The following is a 22,846-nucleotide window of genomic DNA, read 5'->3' on the forward strand; positions in this document are numbered from 1 at the left end:
TCTTCTTTAGCCATTCATCCATCGATGGACATTTGGGCTCTTTCCATACTTTGGCTGTTGTGTTAACTCTTCCTTGAACGTTTGGTAGAATTCACCTGTGAATCCATCTGGGCCCTGGACTTTTGTTTATTGGGAGTTTTTTGATTACTGAATCAATTTCATTGCTAATAATCTGTCCCAATTTTCTGTTTCCTCCTGATTGTTTTGTTAGGTTCTATGTTTCCAGGAATTAATCCATTTCTTCTAGGTTGTCTAGTTTGTTGATGTATTTTTCACAATATTCTCTTACAGTCGTTTGTGTTTCTGTGGTGTTGGTTGTTATTTCTCCTCTTCTGTTTCTGATTTTGTTTATGAGAGTACTCTTTTTTTTTTTTTTTAAATGAGTGACCAGAGATTTAATCAATTTTGTTAGCTTTTCAAAGAACCAGCCCCTGGTTTCATTGATATGTTGTTTTTTAGTTTCTATATCACTTATTCCCTTATCTTTATTATTTCCTTCTTTCTGCTGGTTTTAGATTTTATTTGTTCTTCCTTTTCTAACTTCTTGAGGCATAAGGTTAGGTTACTGAGATTTTTCTTGTTTCTTGAGGTAAGCCTGTATTGCTGTAAACTTCCCTCTTAGAACCACTTTTGCTGCCTCCCAAAGATTTTGGACTATTGTGTTTTCATTTTCAATTGTCTCTATGTTTTTTTTTTTATTATTATTTCTTTGATTTCTTGGTTAACCTGTTCATTGTTTAGTAGCATGTTATTTAACCTCTAGGTATTTGTGATCTTTCCAGAGGTTTTCTTGTGATTGATTTCTAGTTTCATTGTCTTGTGGTCAGAAAAGACACATTGATCTTTTTTAATTTGTTGAGATTTGTTTTGTGGCTTATATGTGATCTATTCTGGAGAGTGCTCTGTGTGCATTTAAAAAGAATGTATGTTCTGTTTCAGGATAAAATGTTCTGAATATATCTATGAAATCCATTTGGTCTGGTATGTCATAGAATCACATTTTTTAATAAAAGGAAAAATAAGCACTGCTCAACTAAAAATTAATCTTCAACTTAATCTAAACAATTATTTTCATAGTACTTTTATAAAAAATTTGAGAAACACTGCCCTTTGGCTGCAATTCTTTTCTTTTTAAATTTTTTTTTTTTAACATTTATTTATTTTTGAGACAGAGAGAGACAGAGCATGAACAGGGGAGGGGCAGAGAGAGAGGGAGACACAGAATCTGAAACAGGCTTCAGGCTCTGAGCTGTCAGCACAGAGCCCGACGCGGGGCTCGAACTCACGGACCATGAGATCATGACCTGAGCCGAAGTCGGACGCTTAACTGACCGAGCCACCCAGGCGCCCCTTGGCTGCAATTCTTAATCCCCTTCTGAATTTCTGAAGTGCTAAATGAGACCAGTTTATAAATTTTTTATAAATTTTAAAAATACTACTTAAAACAAATCAGAAATCTAGTACAATGTCTTCAAAATTTAAAATTGATGAGCTAATTGATTTGATATTTTTAGTTAACTATTTTTTTCTATTTTATAATTACTGAAGAGATCTTAATATTTCTCTACGTTTTATTTTTTATTTTTTTTTTAAATTTTTTTTTCAACGTTTTATTTATTTTTGGGACAGAGAGAGACAGAGCATGAACGGGGGAGGGGCAGAGAGAGAGGGAGACACAGAATCGGAAACAGGCTCCAGGCTCTGAGCCATCAGCCCAGAGCCTGACGCGGGGCTCGAACTCACGGACCGCGAGATCGTGACCTGGCTGAAGTCGGACGCTTAACCGACTGCGCCACCCAGGCGCCCCTCTACGTTTTATTAAAAACACATATTCTCATGTTGGTAATCTGCCAGGGTAGGCAGTATTTTTGCATTATATTTTAAATGTGCTAAGCTGGAGATGAATCATGGCCTCGGTTTTTGCTAGATCCTCAAATTGCAATTACGTGCATCTTTTCTTCCTTTTGAAAGATTGACAGAAGATATGATAGAACTAATAAAAAGTATTTTAGTGAATAGAGGTAGAATTGAATACTACCATTAAATAAAACTATAGGACTAAAATGTATTCTTATTTTTCATATGCTTTTATTAAAATAAATTACTAATGGGGCGCCTGGGTGGCGCAGTTGGTTAGGCGTCCGACTTCAGCCAGGTCACGATCTCGCGGTCCGTGAGTTCGAGCCCCACGTCAGGCTCTGGGCTGATGGCTCAGAGCCTGGAGCCTGCTTCCGATTCTGTGACTCCCTCTCTCTCTGCCCCTCCCCCCTTCATGTTCTGTCTCTCTCTGTCCCAAAAATAAATAAATGTTGAAAAAATAAATAAATAAATAAATAAAAAATAAAATAAAATAAATTACTAATAAAATTAATCATGTATAGTATAGTAAATAGTTTCCAACAGCAGTTTATTCACTAGATGTTTTTAAGTTTTAGAGAAATCCTTGTTAGACCTCAGAAATAAGAATATTCTTTTTCTAAAATTTCCACACATACAGTTTTTTTGTTAAGTATAAGATGCTTAAACTTGTCATTTGGGACAATGTTAGGAGAATATATATTTTCTCCCACCTCAAGCTATTTTACTATATTTTCCTTATTTTCTTTTTTTTTTTTTTTGAGTTCATTTATTCTGAAAGAGAGAGGAGGACACATGTGAGCAGGGGAGGGGCAGAGAGAGAGAGGGAGAGATAGAATCCCAAGCAGGCTCCACACTGCCAGTGCAGAGCCTGACACAGGACTCTATCCCACGAACCGTGAGATGATGACCTGACCGAAAATCGAGAGTCAGACACCCAACCTATTGAGCCACCCAGGTACCCATATATTTTCCAAAAGATGTTTTCAACTTTTTAGAGAAGGAATTCATGTATAATGGTGTGGATTTTTAAGTATACTTTTGTGTACAAATACGGAGACACCGGACATGGAAAACAAAAAGGGAACAAAACACACTCATCAGCAAGGATCTGTGAACATTAATTATAATGTTTGATAATACCAGAGTAGCACTTGGCTTTTTGAACTTAGTTTTAAATACTGTCATAGACAAGTACTAGCCAAGAGTCAGAACTATAATTGTCTTTCCCCTTTTTTCTCCAGATTTCTGGGGGGAAAAAAGATGTCCTGTGTTACTATCAATTCATTTATATAGCTGAAAAATCCTGATAACTATTGTCTATTTTCACTTAGCATGGACATTTATCAGGAAGCTACATGACATCAAAGAAGAGTCAACATAACAAAAAATTTAGAAGTAAAGAATATGATGAGTACAGTACCTACAGTGATGACAACTTTGGTACCTACAGTCAGGAAACAGAGGAAGATTTTGCCAGTCAGCTGAAACAATACAGACAAGCTAAAGAAACCTCAACGACTGCTTTAGGATCATTTTCTAAAGAACCAGGGAAAAAACAAAGAATGAAAGTTCAGCAAGGTAAGTGTGAAATTGTCGGGCTGTGTTTTAATATGGGAACCTTATTACAGCAGGTAGCAATGGAGTAAAAACTTAAATTTCTTAGTCCCTTCTCAAGATCGGCTTATTCCTGTGGTTCCCAAATTCTTTTTTCTTTTTTTTTTTTTTTTTTCGAATTCTTTTTTCTTTAATTTTAGATTTTGAGGACAAACATCTACAAATATTTTAATCTGCATAGTATTTTAATATTTGAGTTAGAAAGATACCCTAATATTTTAAAAGTATATAAAAATGTAAAACAATTTTCCCATTACTTTTTTTCCCTTTCCTTGTATAATACCAGTTTACTGAAAAAATAGCCTACCTTTTTCAGTTGTTTCTGTTACTCTATTGCATTGCTTTATATGTTAGACCTGTAAGGAGAGAATTCTAAGAAGCTATTCTTTTATTAGACTTTATTTATTTATTTATTTATTTTTTAACATTTATTTATTTTTGAGGCAGAGAGAGACAGAGCATGAATGGGGGAGGGTGAGAGAGAGGGAGACACAGAATCCGAAACGGGCTCCAGGCTCTGAGCTGTCAGCACAGAGCCCGACGCTGGGCTCGAACTCACGGACCGCGAGATCGTGACCTGAGCTGAAGTCAGCCGCTTAACCGACTGCGCCATCCAGGCGCCCCTTATTAGACTTTAAAAGATGGTGATCATCTTTGCTGTGCAAATGTACTAATACTTAGGATTATGGATATTCTTCAAGATTGGAAATAAGAACATAAACTAAAGAAATTTCTGGAGTGATCATCAATTCATCTGCTGTATTGAGGCACATGGTGCCTGGAGAGAGCATGGCAAGTTGCCATAGAAACTGTGGGTCACATAAGGGTCAGATCAACCTTAAGAACTGTCCACTCAATATCTGCTTCATGAAAACTGGAGTAAGATGAGGCTGAAGTCAAGCAGTGAGCACCCAAACCCTATGTTACTATACTTTAATTATTGTTGAAAAAAGGAATGAGTTAAGAGTAAATGTGGTAATTTTTATGACTTTATTTTTTCTTGATTTCCTAGCAAAATTCCTTTGAAAAATATGTATCCAGGCTTTGCTGACCTAAAAAGGAAAAGAATTTGCCTGTGCATATGCTATTGTAATTAGTAAGTTTGTTCCTGAAGTCTAGACATAGTGGTGTCAGGAATCATTCCACTTGGGGAATAAGGGAACATAGAGAGGTTTCGCTCATCCATTCCCACCTGGGGTTTTCCCTTTCAAGTTCTTCCTGTTTGCTCTGTTAAAGAATTGAGTATTCTTTTATTTTTGACATTCATTTCCTCCCCCTGAAATATGAAAGTAATACATGGCCAAATGCAGAAAACCTTTTCTGTGTGTGGAAACAATAACCCAACAAAGATCAAAGATAAAAGCAATTTGAATCCCTACACCCAAAAACAGTGACTATTAGTATATTTGGTGTACATTCTTCCAGAATCTTTCTGACAGTTATTTTTAACAAAAAATTATGCATGCTGTTTAACTTGTTTTTTCCTTTAACTATGAAGTATATCTCATTCTTCTGCTAACAAGTAGCTTTTAATGTCTGCATTCTATTCAATTAAATAGATATACGATAACTTGTTTAACAGAGTCTTAGGTTTGTGTAACAGTAACCACTTGAGATTTAAGTGCTACTTAACATTTAAGTTGCACCCAGGTTTTTTTTTTTAATTCTGTGATTAACCATGCATATTTATGCATGTCTCAGAGAACATCTTCACAAATACTTTTTAAGAATATATTCTGAAATGCAGAATTGAGTCAAAAGATATAGCCACGCATTTGAAGAATTTTAATCCACATACCAAGGTTGATTTACAAAAAGTTGATAGACCAATTTTTTAACAGCATGCCAGTGTGTGAAAATGCCAATTTCTCCAAATCCCTACCAACCCTATTCTTTGAAAAGGTGAAAATTGATGTTATTTAAAATTTTTAATTTCTTTGACTCTTTTTGATAAAAACATTTTTTCATATATTTATTTGCTGTTTTGTAGGTTTAAGATCATGTAATACGTAAGAAAATATATTAGTTCTTTGGGACTTTGGTAAAATGAGAAATACTCTGTATTCTATCCTAATATTTAATTTTGGTAATTTTAGATACTTTTAATACCAAGTTTTTAAAAAGTAAGACAAGTATAAATTTTACTTGGAAATATATGTGATATCTATTCAAAATTATCACTAGAAACTCAATTTGGTCAAGTTAATCGCTAATATCTATAATGTCTTCCTTAGGGATGAATATAATGTTTAATTCTCTGAAAAACTGTTTTCTTATTCTAAGGAAAATTAAAAAGAACAAAACTAGATTTAACTTCTCTAGTCATGTGTATTCTTGTGCCTTGCTTTCTTATCATTAACATCCCTTAAAAAGAAAAAAATGAAAAGCAATACCCAGAAAGTAAAATGGAAAAACTTAATTAATATTTTTCATTGAATCTAGAGAGAAAGAAAAAGAATGCACTGTATATTATATACTATTTAAAATATGCTGTTCCTTATAAGCTAATAGATTGACAGTTGCGTTGTTTTTCTGTAATATTTGAAGTACATTTTAACTCTTTTAGGTATTGAACAGAGGGTTAAAAGTTTTAATGTTGGTCGTGGACGTGGTTTGCCGAAGAAAATCAAACGCAAAGACCGTGGGGGAAGAACCAATAAAGGGCCTAATATTTTTTCAGGAATGGATGACTTTCAAGAGGTACTAGTTTTAATCTATTTGGCTGCAGAGAAATCACTGTGATTGTAATCCTACTTTCCTAGTAAATGAAAATTCTCTAGCTAAGATCAAATGAGTATAAACAGATTCTTAAAAAAATAATTAAAGAATTGTTTTAATAGTCATGATACAAGTATAGAGATGCAAATTTAGGTCACCTTGAAATAAAATGGATGTGTTTGAAAGCACCTTAAAATAAAATTGGTATGTCAGAAAACAAAAATGTATGGTCGATTAGTTCTCTGCTGTATTTTCCTTTCCTAGGAGTCATTTTCCCCAGATGCAAATGGAACTAAAATGCTAATAGCTTAATATGTAGCAGGGCTGATAAGAAGGGAGATACTGTAGTGATAAATTAACTTAGTAAAACTGAAAGCATTGAAAGAGAGGAAAAAGAGATACAAATGGTTGGAAAGATGAATTTGTGTACCTTGTGTTTGGTAGATATTGAATAAATATGTGTTGAATTGAACTCTGAACATGTACATTTTCAGCCTTTTGGCAACTCTGGATTAAAGTGGCCCAATTTCTGTATTCTGTCACTGTTCCAGTAAGATTGATTGAATTATACAGAGCAAGGGTAGATTATCAAAAGCTGCAACCTTGAGTGGGAACAAAGTGATAGCAATGTATTGTAATTTGAAAATGCTTGGTTTTCTGATGTCTGGGTTTAAAGATAATGGGCACAGATTTCTTAATATGTATTCGTTAGTACACTATTAAGGGAGATGTTAATAAGTATGAGCTAAAAAAAAAAAGAAGTTCAGGCCCAGGTAAATTAGTGAAACCCAACACATACCACTCTACCACTAATGTTCTCAGTTAACATTAATGTATTAAAGGCTCCTTGGGGCACCTGGGTGGCTCAGTCGGTTGAGCGTCCGACTTCGGCTCAGGTCATGATCTCATGGTCCATGAGTTCTAACCCCGTGTCAGGCTCTGTGCTGACAGCTCAGAGCGTGGAGCCTGCTTTGGATTCTGTGTCTCCCTCTTTCTCTGCCCCTCTCCCATTCATGCTCTGTCTCTCTGTCTCAAAAATAAATAAATGTTAAAAAATTTTTTTTTAATGTATTAAAGGCTCCTTGCAAGTTAGATATAAAAAATCCTGTTTTACTTTGTTCAATCCACTGTTTTCAAATTTTACTTAACCCTGAACTCACTCCTTCACCCCACCCACATTTGTTAACATTCATTGAACCACTCCCTGTTCCATGGAATAGCAGCTTTGGAAACAAGCTTGGAATTTCTGAGTAATTATAACCTATCTCCATCTTCCTAGACTCCCCTAGAATGTGCTGCTTTCCCTAGACTAAATTAATGTGAATACTTTCTAAAGTAAGTTTTCTCCTATAACCAATACCTACACGCTATACCTGGAAAAAAAAATTAGCTTCCAAGAAAGTGTGGCTTTGAACAAGTTACTACCTGTCTCTGAGTTTCAATTTGCTTAATCTGTAAAATGAAAGTATGGAATTAAATTAACTCTAAGGAGCCCTTCAAGCACTGACATATTAACTTTTTTTATGTTTTTTGTTTTTCAGTGTTTGTTTATTTTTGAGAGAGAGAGACAAGAGCATGAGCGGGGAGGGGCAGAGAGAGGGGAGACACAGAATATGAAGTAGGCCCCAGGCTCTGCCCGAGCTGTGAGCACGGGGCCTGACCCAGGGCTTGAACTCACAAACCTTGAGATGACCTGAGCCATTGTTAGATGCTTAACTGACTGAGCCACCCAGGCACCCCAAGCACTGACATTTTGGTGTTTACTGATCTGGACTGCAACTAAAAGATGCTTTATCATGGTATAGAAATCAGAATAAATTCTTTCTTTTACATTCATCAGATTTAGAATATTTTTCCTTTTGTTTATTAAGGTTAAAATGTTATCAACTGTTTCAGTTTATTGGCTGTCAAGAGAGATTTCTTCCTATTCCAGAAACAGCCAGGAGAGTGCCAGAGCCCAAGCATGTAGCTTATGTTTGGGAGTAGTCTAGGGGAGACCTATTCAGGATAGAGTGAACATGGTAAAGTGGCCAATATAGATCCATCCTTTCCAAGGAGTGTAAGATCTTCCTAAAGCCAGATACTTGTATGTTCACACAGTCTTGAAAACTCAAGGGTAGTCACAGAACAAGCAAATTTTTGATGGATTTGAAAGACTTATTTATTCTGTTAGCCATAAATCATCTAAATTTTTTTGTCTTTATAACAGCTGTTAAATTTTCTGTAAACATATATTATTTTACTGATAGATCCTTTCATTTCCTCTTCTTTATGTATTTAAAAAATATTTTATGCTTGTTTTCCTTATACCAGTGTAATACATCTTCTAGAGTAAATTTTAAAATAACCAAGTAGATAGTTTAGTTTTCTCTCTCTCCCCCCATTTTTCCTTTCTCTTCCTCTTTTCTTGAATTGTGTTTTCTTAGAGGTAATGTGATACAGTGCAGAGAGTTCTATCTAACCTGCCTGCTCACTCACCATATGACCCTTGGCAAGTCACTAATTTCTCTAATCTTCAGTTTCTATACTTGTCTAGTGAGGGTGCCGAACTAGATGACTGATTCTTCCAGCTCTTACATTACAAGTGATCTTTAAGGGTAGAGGACATTCATGTTGCTTCTGTAGATTCAGACATAAAAGATCAGATCTTCTAGGCACTTTATTTTGTCCTAAAATTTTATTGTTAAAGTTAGATTTTCTGGAATATCATGATTATAATTAGATTTCTCACAGTTATGGATACTGAGATACTTTCTACTTTTTTACCAAACTAAAGAACAAAACGGAAAAAACCACTATCCTCTATTACAACAATGAGGCATATCATTAGAAAGTAACATAGAATGAGTTATTAATGAAATATAGGTGCAACTTGGTGTGTTTTTCAGGGTGTTTGGGTGGTTTTTTTTTTTTGTGATTACCTAATTTTTTACTTTTTAATTTCAGAGTTATATTCTTCAAGCTGGCCCATTGATTTTGTGTAATGCATTCTCCTTGGCTTCCTATTTTATTATAGCCACCATTCTTTGTAGAGAAGGCATATATGAGCTGGTCATTTATATCTACTTGTTCTAAGTGAACCTAGAAATAGAAAATGTTTGTGAGTCAAATCTACATAAATTTAAGACAGTTTAAATGGTTCTATCATAGTATATTATAAGCAATTTCATTGCGTTTCCCTGGGGCAATTTGATTATGCTTATATTTTTTAAAAGAACCTATAGGATTCTCTGTTTTCTTGGTATTTTTGTACTTTTTTCCCCCAAGAATTCCTACAGTAAAGCATATTTCAAATGCAAGTGCTGAGGATCAGATTTCAGTCTAGCCATCTCTTGCCTCAAGTGTTTGCTGGAAATTTCCTATTTCCAGTAGGTTGTATTTTGTTCTCCATCTCCAGCAAACTGAGGGAAAGGAAAACAAATCAAATTATAAGAGCAAGTAGCTATTGAGCTCCTACTGTATGCCAAGCATGGTGCATACCGGGTGTTTGAAAAATAGTGTTGTTTTATAGAGCTCATGAATCTTAAGTCCTTAGCATGGCTAAGCATCATACTCTTGTTAACAAATCAATCTTCTTGTACTCCTAGCGAAAGTTGAATAGGGGAAAAAAAAAAGTTGAATAGGGGTTAAAGGAGAACTAAGGAAACATGTAGGGCTGTGAGATTTTCTACAATACATTTCTTTCTGTTTTGTTTTGTTTTTTAATTTAAAAGCTAAAGGAAATATATCCTTCCTCTTTTTCTTAAAGGAAGTACAAAAATAATTCAAAAAATTTCTAATTTTTTTAGGAGTACACCTAGAGACATATACTCTTAAATGTGGGGGTATATTCTTTTAGTCTTTTTTCTTTTTTATTCTTCAGTCTTTTTTTATTATAAAATTGGGATCAATTTTTCACTTAGTAAAGTATTATGTGCATTTTCTTTCTTTCTTTTTTTAAATGTCTATCAATTTTGAGAGAGAGAGCGAGAGTGCACAAGGGGCAGAGAAAGAGGGAGAGAAAGAGGGAGAGAGAGAATCCCAAGCAGGCTCCATGCTGCCAGTGCAGAGAGAATGCAGGGCTCTATCCCATGTACAGCAATACCATGATGCAAGCTGACATTAAGAGTGGGACGCTTAACCAGCTGAGCCACCCAGACACCCCTATGAACATTTCTTATGTCCCCAAATTGTCTCTCCATCTCATCAGTGTTTTAAATTTTTTTTAATGTTTTTATTTATTTTTTGAGACAGAGAGATACAGAGCATGAGCAGGGGAGGGGCAGAGAGAGAGGGAGACACAGAATCTGAAGCAGGCTCCAGGCTCTGAGCTGTCAGCACAGAACCTGACGTGAGGCTCGAACTCACAGACCATGAGACCATGACCTGAGCTGATGTCGGACACTTAACCAACTGAGCCACACAGGCGCCCCTCCATCTCATCAGTTTTTAATGATTACATAGTAGTCTACCAGTGATAGGTATTTAACTGGTCTTCTTATCTGGGATGTGTAGGGTATTTCTAGATTTTTGTTTGTTTGTTGTTTTATCATGTAAGTAATTCTGCAGTAGTTATTTTTGTGAATAAATATATGTGTGCCTCCCTGATGATTCCCTCAGAATACTCCTGAAAAGTACAAATTCTGTGTCTAACAATATGGATATTATAAGTCTTTTATAACATAGCTATCAAGAATAATATGAGAGTGCACACTTTATCATACCTTTGCCAACAGTGAGTATTATTGTTAATTTTCAAGCTTTTTATCTTTAAAAAGTAGTTGTACATCCTCATTAAAATAGAAATAGAGTTATTTGAACCACTAGCAGCAATAAGCAGTGTATTAGAAACATAACTCCAAATAAATGATAGCATCTGAATGTCCAGTCTTGGCCACTTTAGGTTGTAATTATACTGCTTTCTCAATCCATTTGACTATCCATTTTAATACCTTTAATATTTCGTATGTTGTATTCAAATGAATTGTTTTTTTCTCACAGTATAATAAACCAGTGAAGAAATGGAAGGTTATGACTCAGGAATTCATTAATCAGCACACAGTGGAACACAAAGGAAAACAAATCTGTAAATACTTTCTGGAAGGGAGATGTATTAAGGTAAATTTATAGTGATATCTCATGAGTCATCTTAACTTCCAAAATAATCTTTAAAATTTAGTCTTTTGGGGGTGGTTAGGTTTTTCATTTCTCATATAGTTGTAATAAAGCTATTTCTTTGAAATGTATCTTGCATGGAAATACTGTACCACAGAGCTCATTTAATTATATTCTGGGACAGTAATATACTTTGTTAAATCAGGTTTTATTTAACAAACACATAATGCTGACTATGTGGCAAGTACTGTTCAAAGTGGATCACTAATATTAAACGTTTTAATCTTTACAGCAAACCTATGAAGTAGTTACTGTTAATTCTCCCCACTTTATTTTTTTATTTTTTTTTAATGTTTATTTCTTTTGAGAGAGAGAGAGAGAGTAGGGGAGGGGCAGAGAGAAAGAGGGAGACAGGGAATCCCAAGCAGGTTCTGTGCTGTCAGCGCAGAGCCTGAAGCAGGTTCAGTCTCACAAACCATGAGATCATGGCCTGAGCTGGAACCAAGAGTCTTAACTGACTGAGCCACCCAGGCACCTCATATTTTCCCCCACTTTAAACGTGGCCAAACCAGGAGATTAATTAAGTGACCACAGTAGCTCAGCTAGAAATGGTGAGTGCTGGTAGAGCCAGGCAGTAGCCTCTGAGGCCACGCTCACTGTGCTGCCTCTGTACATGGCACATCCACTGTCTTGGGCAAGAATTCCAAGGGATTGTTTGAATTATTATTAGCTCTTTATTTAAAGACTGAAGATGTGTCCATAGTTCTACCATGAAATACCATAGAGAAAATTCAATGTTTCTCTTTTTCTCTCTTTTTTTTGTTTTTCTTTTTTGTGACAGGGAGATCAATGTAAATTTGATCATGATGCAGAGTTGGAGAAGAGAAAAGAGATCTGCAAATTTTATTTACAAGGATATTGTACCAAAGGAGAGAACTGCATTTATATGCATAATATCCTTTATTAAAAATATGTTAACCAAAATATTGAGGTTGTAAAACATTACTGAGGTTTTTATTTTATTTATTTATTTATTTATTTATTTATTTATTTATTAATTAACATTACTGAGGTTTTTAAAAATCCTAGGTACAACCTCTACAGGCTACTTTGGTTGTAAATTTAAAATAGCACATTACATAAACCAAGTCTAGGTAGCCTTTGTGCTTCGAAAGGGCAAACTGAGGTATTCTTTAGGAAAATAAAATAACTTCCCTTTGGAAAAGAAAATCTGTGAACAAAAGGTACTTTATATTTAATATACTCAGCTTATAAGTATTTCAAGCAACTGTACTTCGTAAAGGAGTAGTTGGCAAACTGTTTATTCTATGACTTAATTATTTTACTTATGAATATAAGTATTAAATTATTATTGTTGAACATTATAAAACCGAAGTCTCATCAAATCTTATCACACAGTGACAAACACAGTACATTCTTCCCTATTTCTCTTTGGATATCTATACATTTAAATTGTAACTCCTGTCCCCACTCAAATTGGTATTTCATTATACATAATTCTTCTTAAAAAAAATTTTATATATATCTATATCTTTGTGTCTATCTATATCTAAATCTCATGAATCTTTCCATGTTAACTGCCCCCCATTATGTTGCTGGTTATTCATTACCATTTATAACTAATGGAGCCTTTCCTCCCTGATTTGAAACTCCATCTTCATTGTAGATGAAGTGTTTACATGTATGTTTTTGGTTTTGTTCTGGACTTTCTGTTGGGCTCCATGGATCTGTTTGCCCTAATGTCTGTGTTGCTTTGCTGTGATTATTTCTGTCTTGCCAGCAAACTGATATTTCACAGATCCTCACATTTATTTCTTCCACCTAAAATTTAAAATAGTCTTGTGTAGGTCAAAAAATAATATTAACAAATTAAGTAAAAAATCCCTTTTTATCATTGAGCTAAATATAAAAAATGAAACCATACAAATCAAATGATTTTTATGAATTCCTTCATAATTCCTTCATAATCCAGAAGAGTAGAAAACTTTCCCAAGTCTGACTTAAAATCCAGAAGCAATAAAAGATTGAAAATTTGCACAAAAATATTTAAACTTGCATGACAAAAATATGACCTATGTAGCCAAAGATAAATAATAAAATGAGAAAAATTATTTGTAACTTACATCACTTACAGAGATAACAGCCTTAATACATGAGTTTCTAAAAATTGAAAAGAAAAATGAGCAAGACATACAGATAATTCATAGAGAAATGCAGATGTTCCCAAAATGTTATAAAAAGACGCTCCATCCTGTTCATAATATAATGTATGTCGAGATACCATTTGTAGCTTCCAGATTTGCAAAAATTAAAAGTGAGAGCAAGGTTTGTTAGCAAGGCTGTGAAAAAACAGATGACATTCCAACTTTGTGGTAAGAATGCAAAATTGTTCACGCCTATAGATGGGAGCTTGGCAGGCTCTGACAAAATTACATGTGAATTCACCCTTTTCTAATTGGTCTGGGCAGTGATTACTGATGGCTGCTAAACTCATTAGGTGAAATGTTGGTGAGCAACTTTATAATTGGTAGATTGGGCTGACAGCACTGGGGCTGACTGCTTGGTCTTAACCTCACTAAAAAAAGCCAACTATACGTTAAATGCCTCCTAATACGATGCAGTACGGAGTGTTTAAACACCATCTATTGACAAATAGTAAAATTAACAAATGATGCAAAAATCAAGGAGGACTTCTAGAGATCAATAAAGGAAATTTGAGAGGTCTATTAACTGGATGCAATTTATGGATCATGTTTGGATCCTGATGTGAATAAAGCAGTTATAAAAAGACATTTTTTGGAAACAGTCTGGAAAATTTGTGTATTGACAGTATCAGATGAAATTAATGCGTTAATTTTTTTAGATTGATGGTAAGGTTGTGATTGCTAAGAAAAATATTCCTTATCCATTTGAAATAAATTTGGAAACGATTTTCTGATGTAATGTATTTGGAATGTGCTGTGTTTCATATACTCCAGTGTTTGTGGGGAGAGTCGAGAAGAGAGTATAGGAGTGATAAAGATCTCACAGAATTCCAAATGATGAAAATTGTTGAACCTGTTACATGGCCAGCAGGAGGGAGCTCATTTTCTCTCTACTTTGGTACATGTTTGATAATTTTCAAGTTGACTTTTTTTAATCCTAAGTAATCTCACTCTTCATGGATAACCATGCTAACAATATGGTGTGAAGCCTTTAAGATTTTTTTTCCATGCTGAGGTATGTATGTATGACTGGATGTATATATGTATATATTTTTACATATAATTTTTTACAAAAACGTTATCCAGCTATGGTTGTTAAAGTTGTATTTTTTTTTAATTTAATATTTATACCTTTAGTTGATATGGATTATTTTTTAATGTGTGATGTGCAGTAAGGACCTTATTTTTTTTCCAGATGGTTACACTTATTGTCTCATCTTCACTGATTTAAAATGGCATCTTGACCAGATCTACCTCTATACTACTATCACACATTGTGCTGTTTGATTTTTCCCCTCTATAATAGTATATTTGATATGTAGTAGGACAAATAATCCTCCTTTCTCTATCAAAATGTTATAATAAATTTGACTTACTCAAGAAAAGGAAATCTTTTTAAGATTTGGCATATTTCTTTAGAAACCAAACACCTTATTGAAATAAAAGCTTTCAGCCTATTCTTAGATTTTCCCCATAGGGTTATGTCATCTGTAAATAATAATAATTACTTCTTTTATCACATTTAAGCTTCTTAATTTTCATTATATTGGCTACACTTCCAGCATGATGTTCAACAGTAGTGATTGTGACAGACATAATACATGTTTTAATTATAGTGCTTTTTTGCTTTGGCTTGTGGCTGTAGGTTTTTATTTGTTTGTTTTTGTTTTTAAGATTTTATTTTTAAGTGAATTCTAACACCTAATGTGGTGCTCAACAATAGAACCCTGAGATTGAGGTACCCATACTCCATCGACTGAGTCAGCCAGGCACCCCTTGTGACTATAGTTCTAAGATACATTTTTTTTATATTTATTTATTTTTGAGAGAAAGAGAGAGACAGAGAGCAGGGGAGGGGCAGAGAGAGGAAGGCACAGAATCCAAAGCAGGCTCCAGGCTCTGAGCTGTCAGCACAGAGCCTGATGCAGGCTCAAACTCACAGACTGTGAGATCATGACTTGAGCCGAAGTCGGACACTTAACCAACTGAGGTGTCCCTAAGATTTTTTAAATCAAGTTAAGTAACTGTGTTCTTATTTTACTAAGAGGTTTTTATTTTTATTTTAAGTCAAAAAAAGATTTTGAATTTTAGCAGTTGCCTTTTGTATCTGCTGAGATGATCATATGATTTCTCTCTCTTGATCTTGTCAATGTAATGATTATAGTAATAAATATGCTAAAACCACTCAGGAATTCCCTGAACATAAACACAAATGGTATATTTTTTTAATAAGCTTATGGATTTAATATTTTCTTTAGAAGTTTGAGGTTTGTCTCCAAAATCATGAGAATGATTTGCTTATAGTTTTCATGTTGGGATATTTGACTTTAACATGACATATCAAGTCCTTTTGTTTTCTTCATAGATATAAGCTCTTGCTACAAAATTTGTTTTATATAATATTTTTATTATGGAAAATTACAGGACTTACATAACTAGAATACTATAGTATTTGCTATAACAATTGTAAGTATTTTTTCTTTAAAAAATTTCTAGTTTAATATAGTAAGAAAGATTTAAAATTTTTGAATGTTTGCTGCCTAATTAAAATACTTAATCTTAAAAAAAAATTAAGTAGTCTAATCTGACATGATTGTAGAAAATTTAGTATGATATGATTGCTCAGCACAGTTATGTTTTGTGGTTTAAAAATATTGGGGTTTGATTTTACTTGGTTTATTCCTTAATATTTTTATTTACATGAATTTCCGTGTAAGTTCTATCACAGTGGAGCGAAATGTTACCAAGGAGACAACTGTAAATTTTCCCATGATGATCTGACTAAAGAAACAAAGAAACTTTTGGACAAAGTAAGTACTGTCTTTTGCACTTCAGTTATTTGTTAGGTCTCACCACAAATTCATTTGACTTGAATCATGTTTTACAAATTACATTTCATAAAACCCTCCTGAGAAATCAAGGGTTTGCTATTTTAGGTTTTAATCCATTAATGTAGTGTGTTAAAGGGGCGCCTGGGTGGCTCATTCAGTTAAGTGTCCGGCTTTTGCTCAGGTCATGATCTCATGACCTGGTGAGTTTGAGCCCTACATCGGGCTCTGTGCTGACATCTCAGAGCCTGGAGCCTGCTTCGGATTCTGTGTCTCCCTCTCTCTCTGCCCTCTTCTGCTCATGCTCTGTCTGTGTCTCTGTCTCTCTCAAAAGTAAATATTAAAAAAATTTTTTTTAATGTAGTGTGTTAGAAAAGCAGAAATATTGGGCTAGGAATTAAGAATCTTTTCTTACTCTTGTTCTGCCATTAAAAAGCTAATGTACTTTGAGAAATATCCTTTACCATTTTGAATCTCATTATCAAAAGTGAGTTTTCTCTCTCTGATCCATTTTAACTTTAAAATGATAATTTTCTAATATCAAAACTAGTTTATTGAAGTGTTCACAGTGTTTAAATGTAAGGAAGAGGGGTGCCTGGGTGGCTCAGTCGGTTGAGCATCCACCTTTGGCTGGGGTCATGACCTCATGGTTTGTGAGTTCAATCCCCATGTTGGCTCTCTTGCTGTCAGCATAGAGCCTGTTTTGGATCCTCTGTCCTTCTCTCTCTGCCCCTCCCTCATTTGCACTCGTCCCTATCTTTCTTTCTCTCTCTCTGACTCTCTTTCAAAAATAAACATTGAAAAAAATTTTAAATGTAAGGAAGAAAGCTTGTGTTGAAATAGTAATCTTTGCCAATTATTTTTAGGTGTTGAACACTGAAGAAGAAGCCACAAATGAAGATGAAAGAGAATTAGAAGAACTTAGAAAACGGGGCATAACTCCTCTTCCCAAACCACCTCCAGGAGTTGGGCTTCTGCCAACCCCACCAGAGCATTTTCCCTTTTCTGATCCTGAAGATGATTTTCAGACAGATCTCTCCGATGATTTCAAGAAAATCCCATCTCTTTTTGAAATAGTTGTGAAACCTACTGTGGATTTAGCACATAAGATTGGGAAGAAGTAAGTTAAAATTTTTTTTAGTGATACCATTTTTGCTCCTAAAAATTCTTATTAAGAAACTAACTTGTATTCCACGGTAATCATATAATTAAACTTAAGTAGAGATAGCAGATACCTGGCATTCACCCCAATTGCTACTTCCTACTTTCTCTTTGTCCCCACCCTCCATTGCATGCCATCCATGCTTTTCTCTATGGAATCCTTAACACAGCTTCAGAAACCTCTCCACACAGTAATCCATCCGGAAGGGTACTGCCAGGTGGATGAATTGATATTTCTCCCAATTTGTTAGGAGGCTGCATGAATACTGATAACACCTTCAGATAGTGGCATTAGCATGGCTTAAGAATATTTAGTTCTTTTAGAGAAATATTTCCTTGGGCTAGTAGAGGAAAATCTTTGGATAAGCTGGATCCAGATCTGCATTTTCTAACACCACCATTCCAGCCTTGCTACCCACACCGCAGGGTCTATGCACCTGGGCTTTAAGTCCTATTGTTGATTGTTCTTTTAACCCTGAACACTCAGGGATCCCTAACAGTGAGATGTCAGCAAATGAGGAACAAGAACTCTATAAGAAACATCATAGTTAATGTGAACCATTAAAATTATTTCTATTAAGGTCAAGAAGAAGACAGGTATGTGCACTGTTGGCTAATACTGTAGATCAGATCCTCGTCAATGCAAAAAGAGAAAGATATAATAGATATAAAGATATAAAATGGCCTGGAGAGACAGGCCATTATTTGGGCAGTTTTCCTCAGTAATCCTGAAGGAACCAACTGCCAAAACTATTAGAAATAGTAGTTAAATTAGTAAGATATCCAGAAAGAAGAACAATAGTCAGAACCTAAAGGTCTTTGTATATGCCACCAGTAATCAATCAGAAATTGAAAAGTTGTATGTTTATATAGTATAATTTTAATTTCATTATGTATTAAAAAAGATCTGTGTATGCCTAGACTAGGAGAGAACTAATAAAGAAAAATTTATCTTTGGGTGGTGGGATTAGAGGTGATTCTTACTTATTTTTGTACTTTTCTGTATTTTTCAAAATATCTCTGAGTAAGTTTTAGAACAGGTGATAGTGAGTGGCAGTTAAGACTGAGCTGAAAATGAAAGCAAGATGCATGTATTGGTGTTTTCACTTGGAGATAATATGGAATAAACTGCTTCTTAAAAACACGTTCTGATATAGAAAAGCACATTCAACCAATACTTATTTAAAAATGTAACATTCTTACTTGCCTCTTTCTTTGAGCTAAGAAATATTCCTTCTGTCTACAGGCCACCAGCATTTTATAATAGTGCCTCACCACCAGGACCACAATTTCAGGAAGGCAGTCCACATCCTCAACATATCTATAGTTCTGGATCAAGTCCAGGTCCTGGACCCAATATGTCTCAGGGACATAATAGTCCTGTGATGCACCCAGGCTCCCCCGGACATCATCCGTGTGCAGCCGTGCCGCACAGCCCACCTTTGCCACCTGGTCCACCTGGAATTTTAGGTCCTCACAGTCAAGCTGGAGTACTTGTTCAACCAGATCCACCTTTGACACCACCAAGTATGAGTGGTGCTTACCATTGCCCAGGCTTTCCAGAACACATGATGAAAGTACCTAGAGAGAATCACTGTTCTCCAAGTTCGTCATACCTGCAAAGTACTGGTGAAATGCAGCTCAACACCAGTTACGAGTCCGTACAAAACCCAGCCGAGTTTTATGATAATTACTATTCACAGCATGTTGTACATAATTTCCAGCCACCCAATAACTCTGGTGGTAAGTTTTCCTTTTGAAATAACTCATTTTTAATTTAAAATCTTTGGAGTTATCTTTCATTAAAAACATAAGAATGTATGTTTTAAATAAAGCTAAGTAAAATGTAATAAAATTGAAACCATAAACATGTTTTTTTTTTTTAAGTTTATTTTGAGAGAGAGAGAGCATGCATGAGAGCACAAATGAAGTTGGACAGAGAGAGAGGGAGAGAGAGAATCCCAAGCAGGCTCTGCCCTGTCAGCACAGAACCCCACACTGGGCTCGATCTCATAAACCACAAGATCATGGCCTGAGCCGAAATCAGGTTGGCCACTTAACCAACTGAGCTACCCAGGTGCCCCCAAAACCATAAAATATGTTTTAAATTTAACCAAACATTGGTTACACCAGAACTTTAGATAGTTTTAAAAAATATTTACAATCACATAATAATTTGGTAATCAAATGTAGTTAGTATTAGAGCTTCAATTTGTTATAACTCACTGTGGTGCCCTCTAGAGGAGTTCTGTGCTAAATTCGCATCTGTGTCTTTCTGTGTTATGTGTATAGATGGCATGTGGCATGTTGAATTTGCCCAGCATCAGCCTCCGGTTGTTCAAGATTCCCCAAACCGGGGTGGTGGATCTGACGGCAGCAGCAACACGACGGGCCACGGCCCCCTGCCTGCACCAGGTCTCCTTCCTGCAGTGCAGAGAGCTCTTTTTGTGAGACTTACTCAGAAATACCAAGAAGAAGATGAACCAAGCAGCACCCAACCTCAGAGGGCACCAAGCAAGGAAGAAGGTGTGTCAGGTGCTGATAGCATCTTACTTTGGATTACTTGGTTCCTGAAACGGTCTTGAATAGGTTAAAACTTGGAAAAGGAGTTCCTCTAAACTATCTATTCTATTTCCAGTTTACCTCGTAGCTCCTATCTGCTTGGAATTGATTGTGGTTTCCAGGGCCATACATGCTTTAGTAATTAATTGCAAAGGGTTTGATCTGAAGCTATAGTATGAGGCCTGGCTGAGCAGACTTGCTAATAAGTCCTGTGTTTGGAAGAAAGAAATAGAACAGAAACAGGACATCTTCCAGTTCAGGAAGTTTGACTTCTAGCCCAAGTTTAAAATGACTCAGTTATTAGAGAAGTTTTTATGGGCACAGGCTGTGTATTTCAGGTTCTACTATATTATGAAGGAGTATTCTTTTTAATATAAAAGATTATGTGGAGGGGCGCCTGGGTGGCTCAGTCGGTTAAACGTCCGACTTCGGCTCAGGTCATGATCTCACAGTCCATGAGTTTGAGCCCCACGTCAGGCTCTGTGCTGACAGCTCAGAGCCTGGAGCCTGCTTCAGATTCTGTGTCTCTCTCTCTCTCTCTGCCCCTCCCCTGCTATGCTCTGTCTCTCTCTGTCTCAAAAAATAAATAAAAACATTATTTAAAAAAAATTTTTTTTAAAGATTATGTGGAGACACCAAGTTTACCAACTAGTGGTTTTGATATTGATAAGTGTATAGCAATTAGTTAATTCAGTTAAGGAGAGAAAGCTTAAAGCATCAAATTTTTATGAATTACAAAATTGATGTGTTTGCCCACTCTGTGTGTGTGTGTGTGTGTGTGTGTGTGTGTGTGTGTGTGTGTGTGTATTTCCTTTTTCTTAACTGCACACCCACTGTGGGGCTCAAACACACGACTCAGACCAAGAGTCACACTCTCCACCAACTGAGCCAGCCTGGTGCCCATTTGCCCACTCTTAAATATAAAATTTATAAATAACTGTGTAGAACTAGATAACATTAGGTAGCTACAAGCTATTATATAAACATTGTTTGTTGCCTTTTCAAAGAAGGTAGCATTAACTTTTCATTTATTTAACATCATGGGGAAATGAGGGATTCCTAATAAGTTAATTTCCTGTACAATTTATGTTTGCTCCTTTAAGTGCTAAAACTTAATTTTAAGAAAAAACAATTTTCATTATTTTCTATAAAGTCTTACAAAGATTTGTATTTTCATAAATAAGAAAATTACAAATTTTCTAGATATAAAATTTTGTACTATAATATTATATAATTGGTGATGTTTTATGAGAGTTTTTTCTCTGTGTCCAGAAAAAATCTTGAACAGCTGTGTTTGTGTTCATTTTTATAAATTTTAATGCCCTTATAAGTTTATCTGTCCTTTGATAAAAAGCTGATAACTGTCATTTCCTATCTAAAATCTCCTTTCCATTGGGCTATCTCTACTGGTTTGCTTTCCTTCTGTCATATACTCATTCTCATTCCAAAAAGGATTTAAGATTGCTTATAGATATGAAAGTCAAAATAAGATAGTATTTTCCTTATATGGATCAGATTTGGATCATCTTACCTATTTGGATCAAGTAACAAATTCTGTGAGGAGTGAAATTCCTATACAGAAGTATTTAAAATAATGGCAATAGGTAAAAGCTTTAGGCTTCCTGAGGTCACTGAGAAGAAGAAAAGAGATCTAGTGTGTAGAAGTAGCCTGTTGTTGTTGTTGTTGTTGTTGTTGTTGTTGTTGTTGTTGTTGTTTTGAAAGCTAGCTCACTTTTTTTTTCTGTTGAGAAGAGAGCGCAAGCAGGGGAGGGCCCAAGGGAGAGGGAAGGAGAGAATCTTAAGCAGGCTCCACCATCAGTTCAGGGCCCAACATGGGGCTCAATCTCAAGACCATGAGATCATGACCTGAGCCAGAATCCAGAGCAGGAAGCTTAACTGACTCAGTCACCCAGACGCCCCTAAAAGTAGTTTTCTTCAGACACTGAGATATGAGTAAAACTTTTATCAGTTGTGTTGGGACACCTGGCTGGCTGAGTCAGTGGAGCATGCGACTCTTGATCTTGGGGTTGTTAAGTTTGAGCCCCACATTGGGCAGGGGGATTACTTAAAAATAAAATCTTTAAAAAAAAAAACTTTTTTCCATTGTGATATAATCTATACAATTTTTGAAATTTACTTTAAGACTTTTCTTATGTTTATTTATTTTGAAAGGGAAAGAGAGAGAGCAGGGGAGGGGTAGAGAGAGAGAGGAAGGAGAGAGAGAGAGAATTCCAAGCAGGTTCTGTGCTGTCAGTGCAGAGCCTGAGCGGGGCTCGAGTTCACCAACTGTGAGATCATGTCCTGAGCCGAAATCAAGAGTTGGTCACTCAACCGACTGAGCCACCCGCATGCCCCAGTCTGTACAATTTTAAACCACACTTTTCAGCCTAAATTTCAGTACTTGTTTTGCAAGCTCTGTTCAAACTAAATGTGTAACACTGAAGTTCCATGTAATAGAAACACATTAATGAAATGAAATGAGGTAAAATGAGAATATTTACAATATTCTATTCATCCAAGATGTTCTAGTATGTATATGTATGTATGAGTGTGTGTGTATGAGTGTATGTGTGTAACCACTTCAGAGTTAATGTATGTTGTTTTAATGGAAAGGAAGGAGACTCCCCTTCTGCAGCATCAGTTTATAATCCCTTCTGTACTACTAGAGAGAATACCTCTGATAGTTAAGCTTAAGAGTGTATCTAACACAGTAAGGTTAAATAGACTAGGAGTAAGGTCTGAAGTGTTCCCATAAAGTGTATAGATTTCAGGATGTTTGTTTTG

General features: G+C 35.4%; 1 protein-coding gene across 2 annotated transcripts in view; it reads left to right on the plus strand.

Moving 5' to 3' along the window:
* Window positions 1-22,846, plus strand: part of ZC3H6 (zinc finger CCCH-type containing 6) — a 71,161-nt gene that overhangs the window by 44,437 nt on the left and 3,878 nt on the right. The window contains exons 4-11 of one of the 2 annotated variants that reach the window (XM_040496744.1): window positions 3,192-3,438; window positions 6,041-6,174; window positions 11,173-11,289; window positions 12,128-12,239; window positions 16,212-16,321; window positions 17,206-17,459; window positions 18,747-19,243; window positions 19,793-20,035. In XM_040496744.1, coding sequence (XP_040352678.1) covers window positions 3,192-3,438; window positions 6,041-6,174; window positions 11,173-11,289; window positions 12,128-12,239; window positions 16,212-16,321; window positions 17,206-17,459; window positions 18,747-19,243; window positions 19,793-20,035 — 1,714 coding nt within the window. The remainder of the gene's footprint in view (window positions 1-3,191; window positions 3,439-6,040; window positions 6,175-11,172; window positions 11,290-12,127; window positions 12,240-16,211; window positions 16,322-17,205; window positions 17,460-18,746; window positions 19,244-19,792; window positions 20,036-22,846) is intronic. The other variant, XM_040496745.1, reaches the window with a different exon arrangement.

This window comes from Herpailurus yagouaroundi, unplaced genomic scaffold (genome assembly GCF_014898765.1).
Source record: "Herpailurus yagouaroundi ecotype Mexico unplaced genomic scaffold, PumYag 188, whole genome shotgun sequence".
Lineage (NCBI taxonomy): Eukaryota > Metazoa > Chordata > Mammalia > Carnivora > Felidae > Herpailurus > Herpailurus yagouaroundi.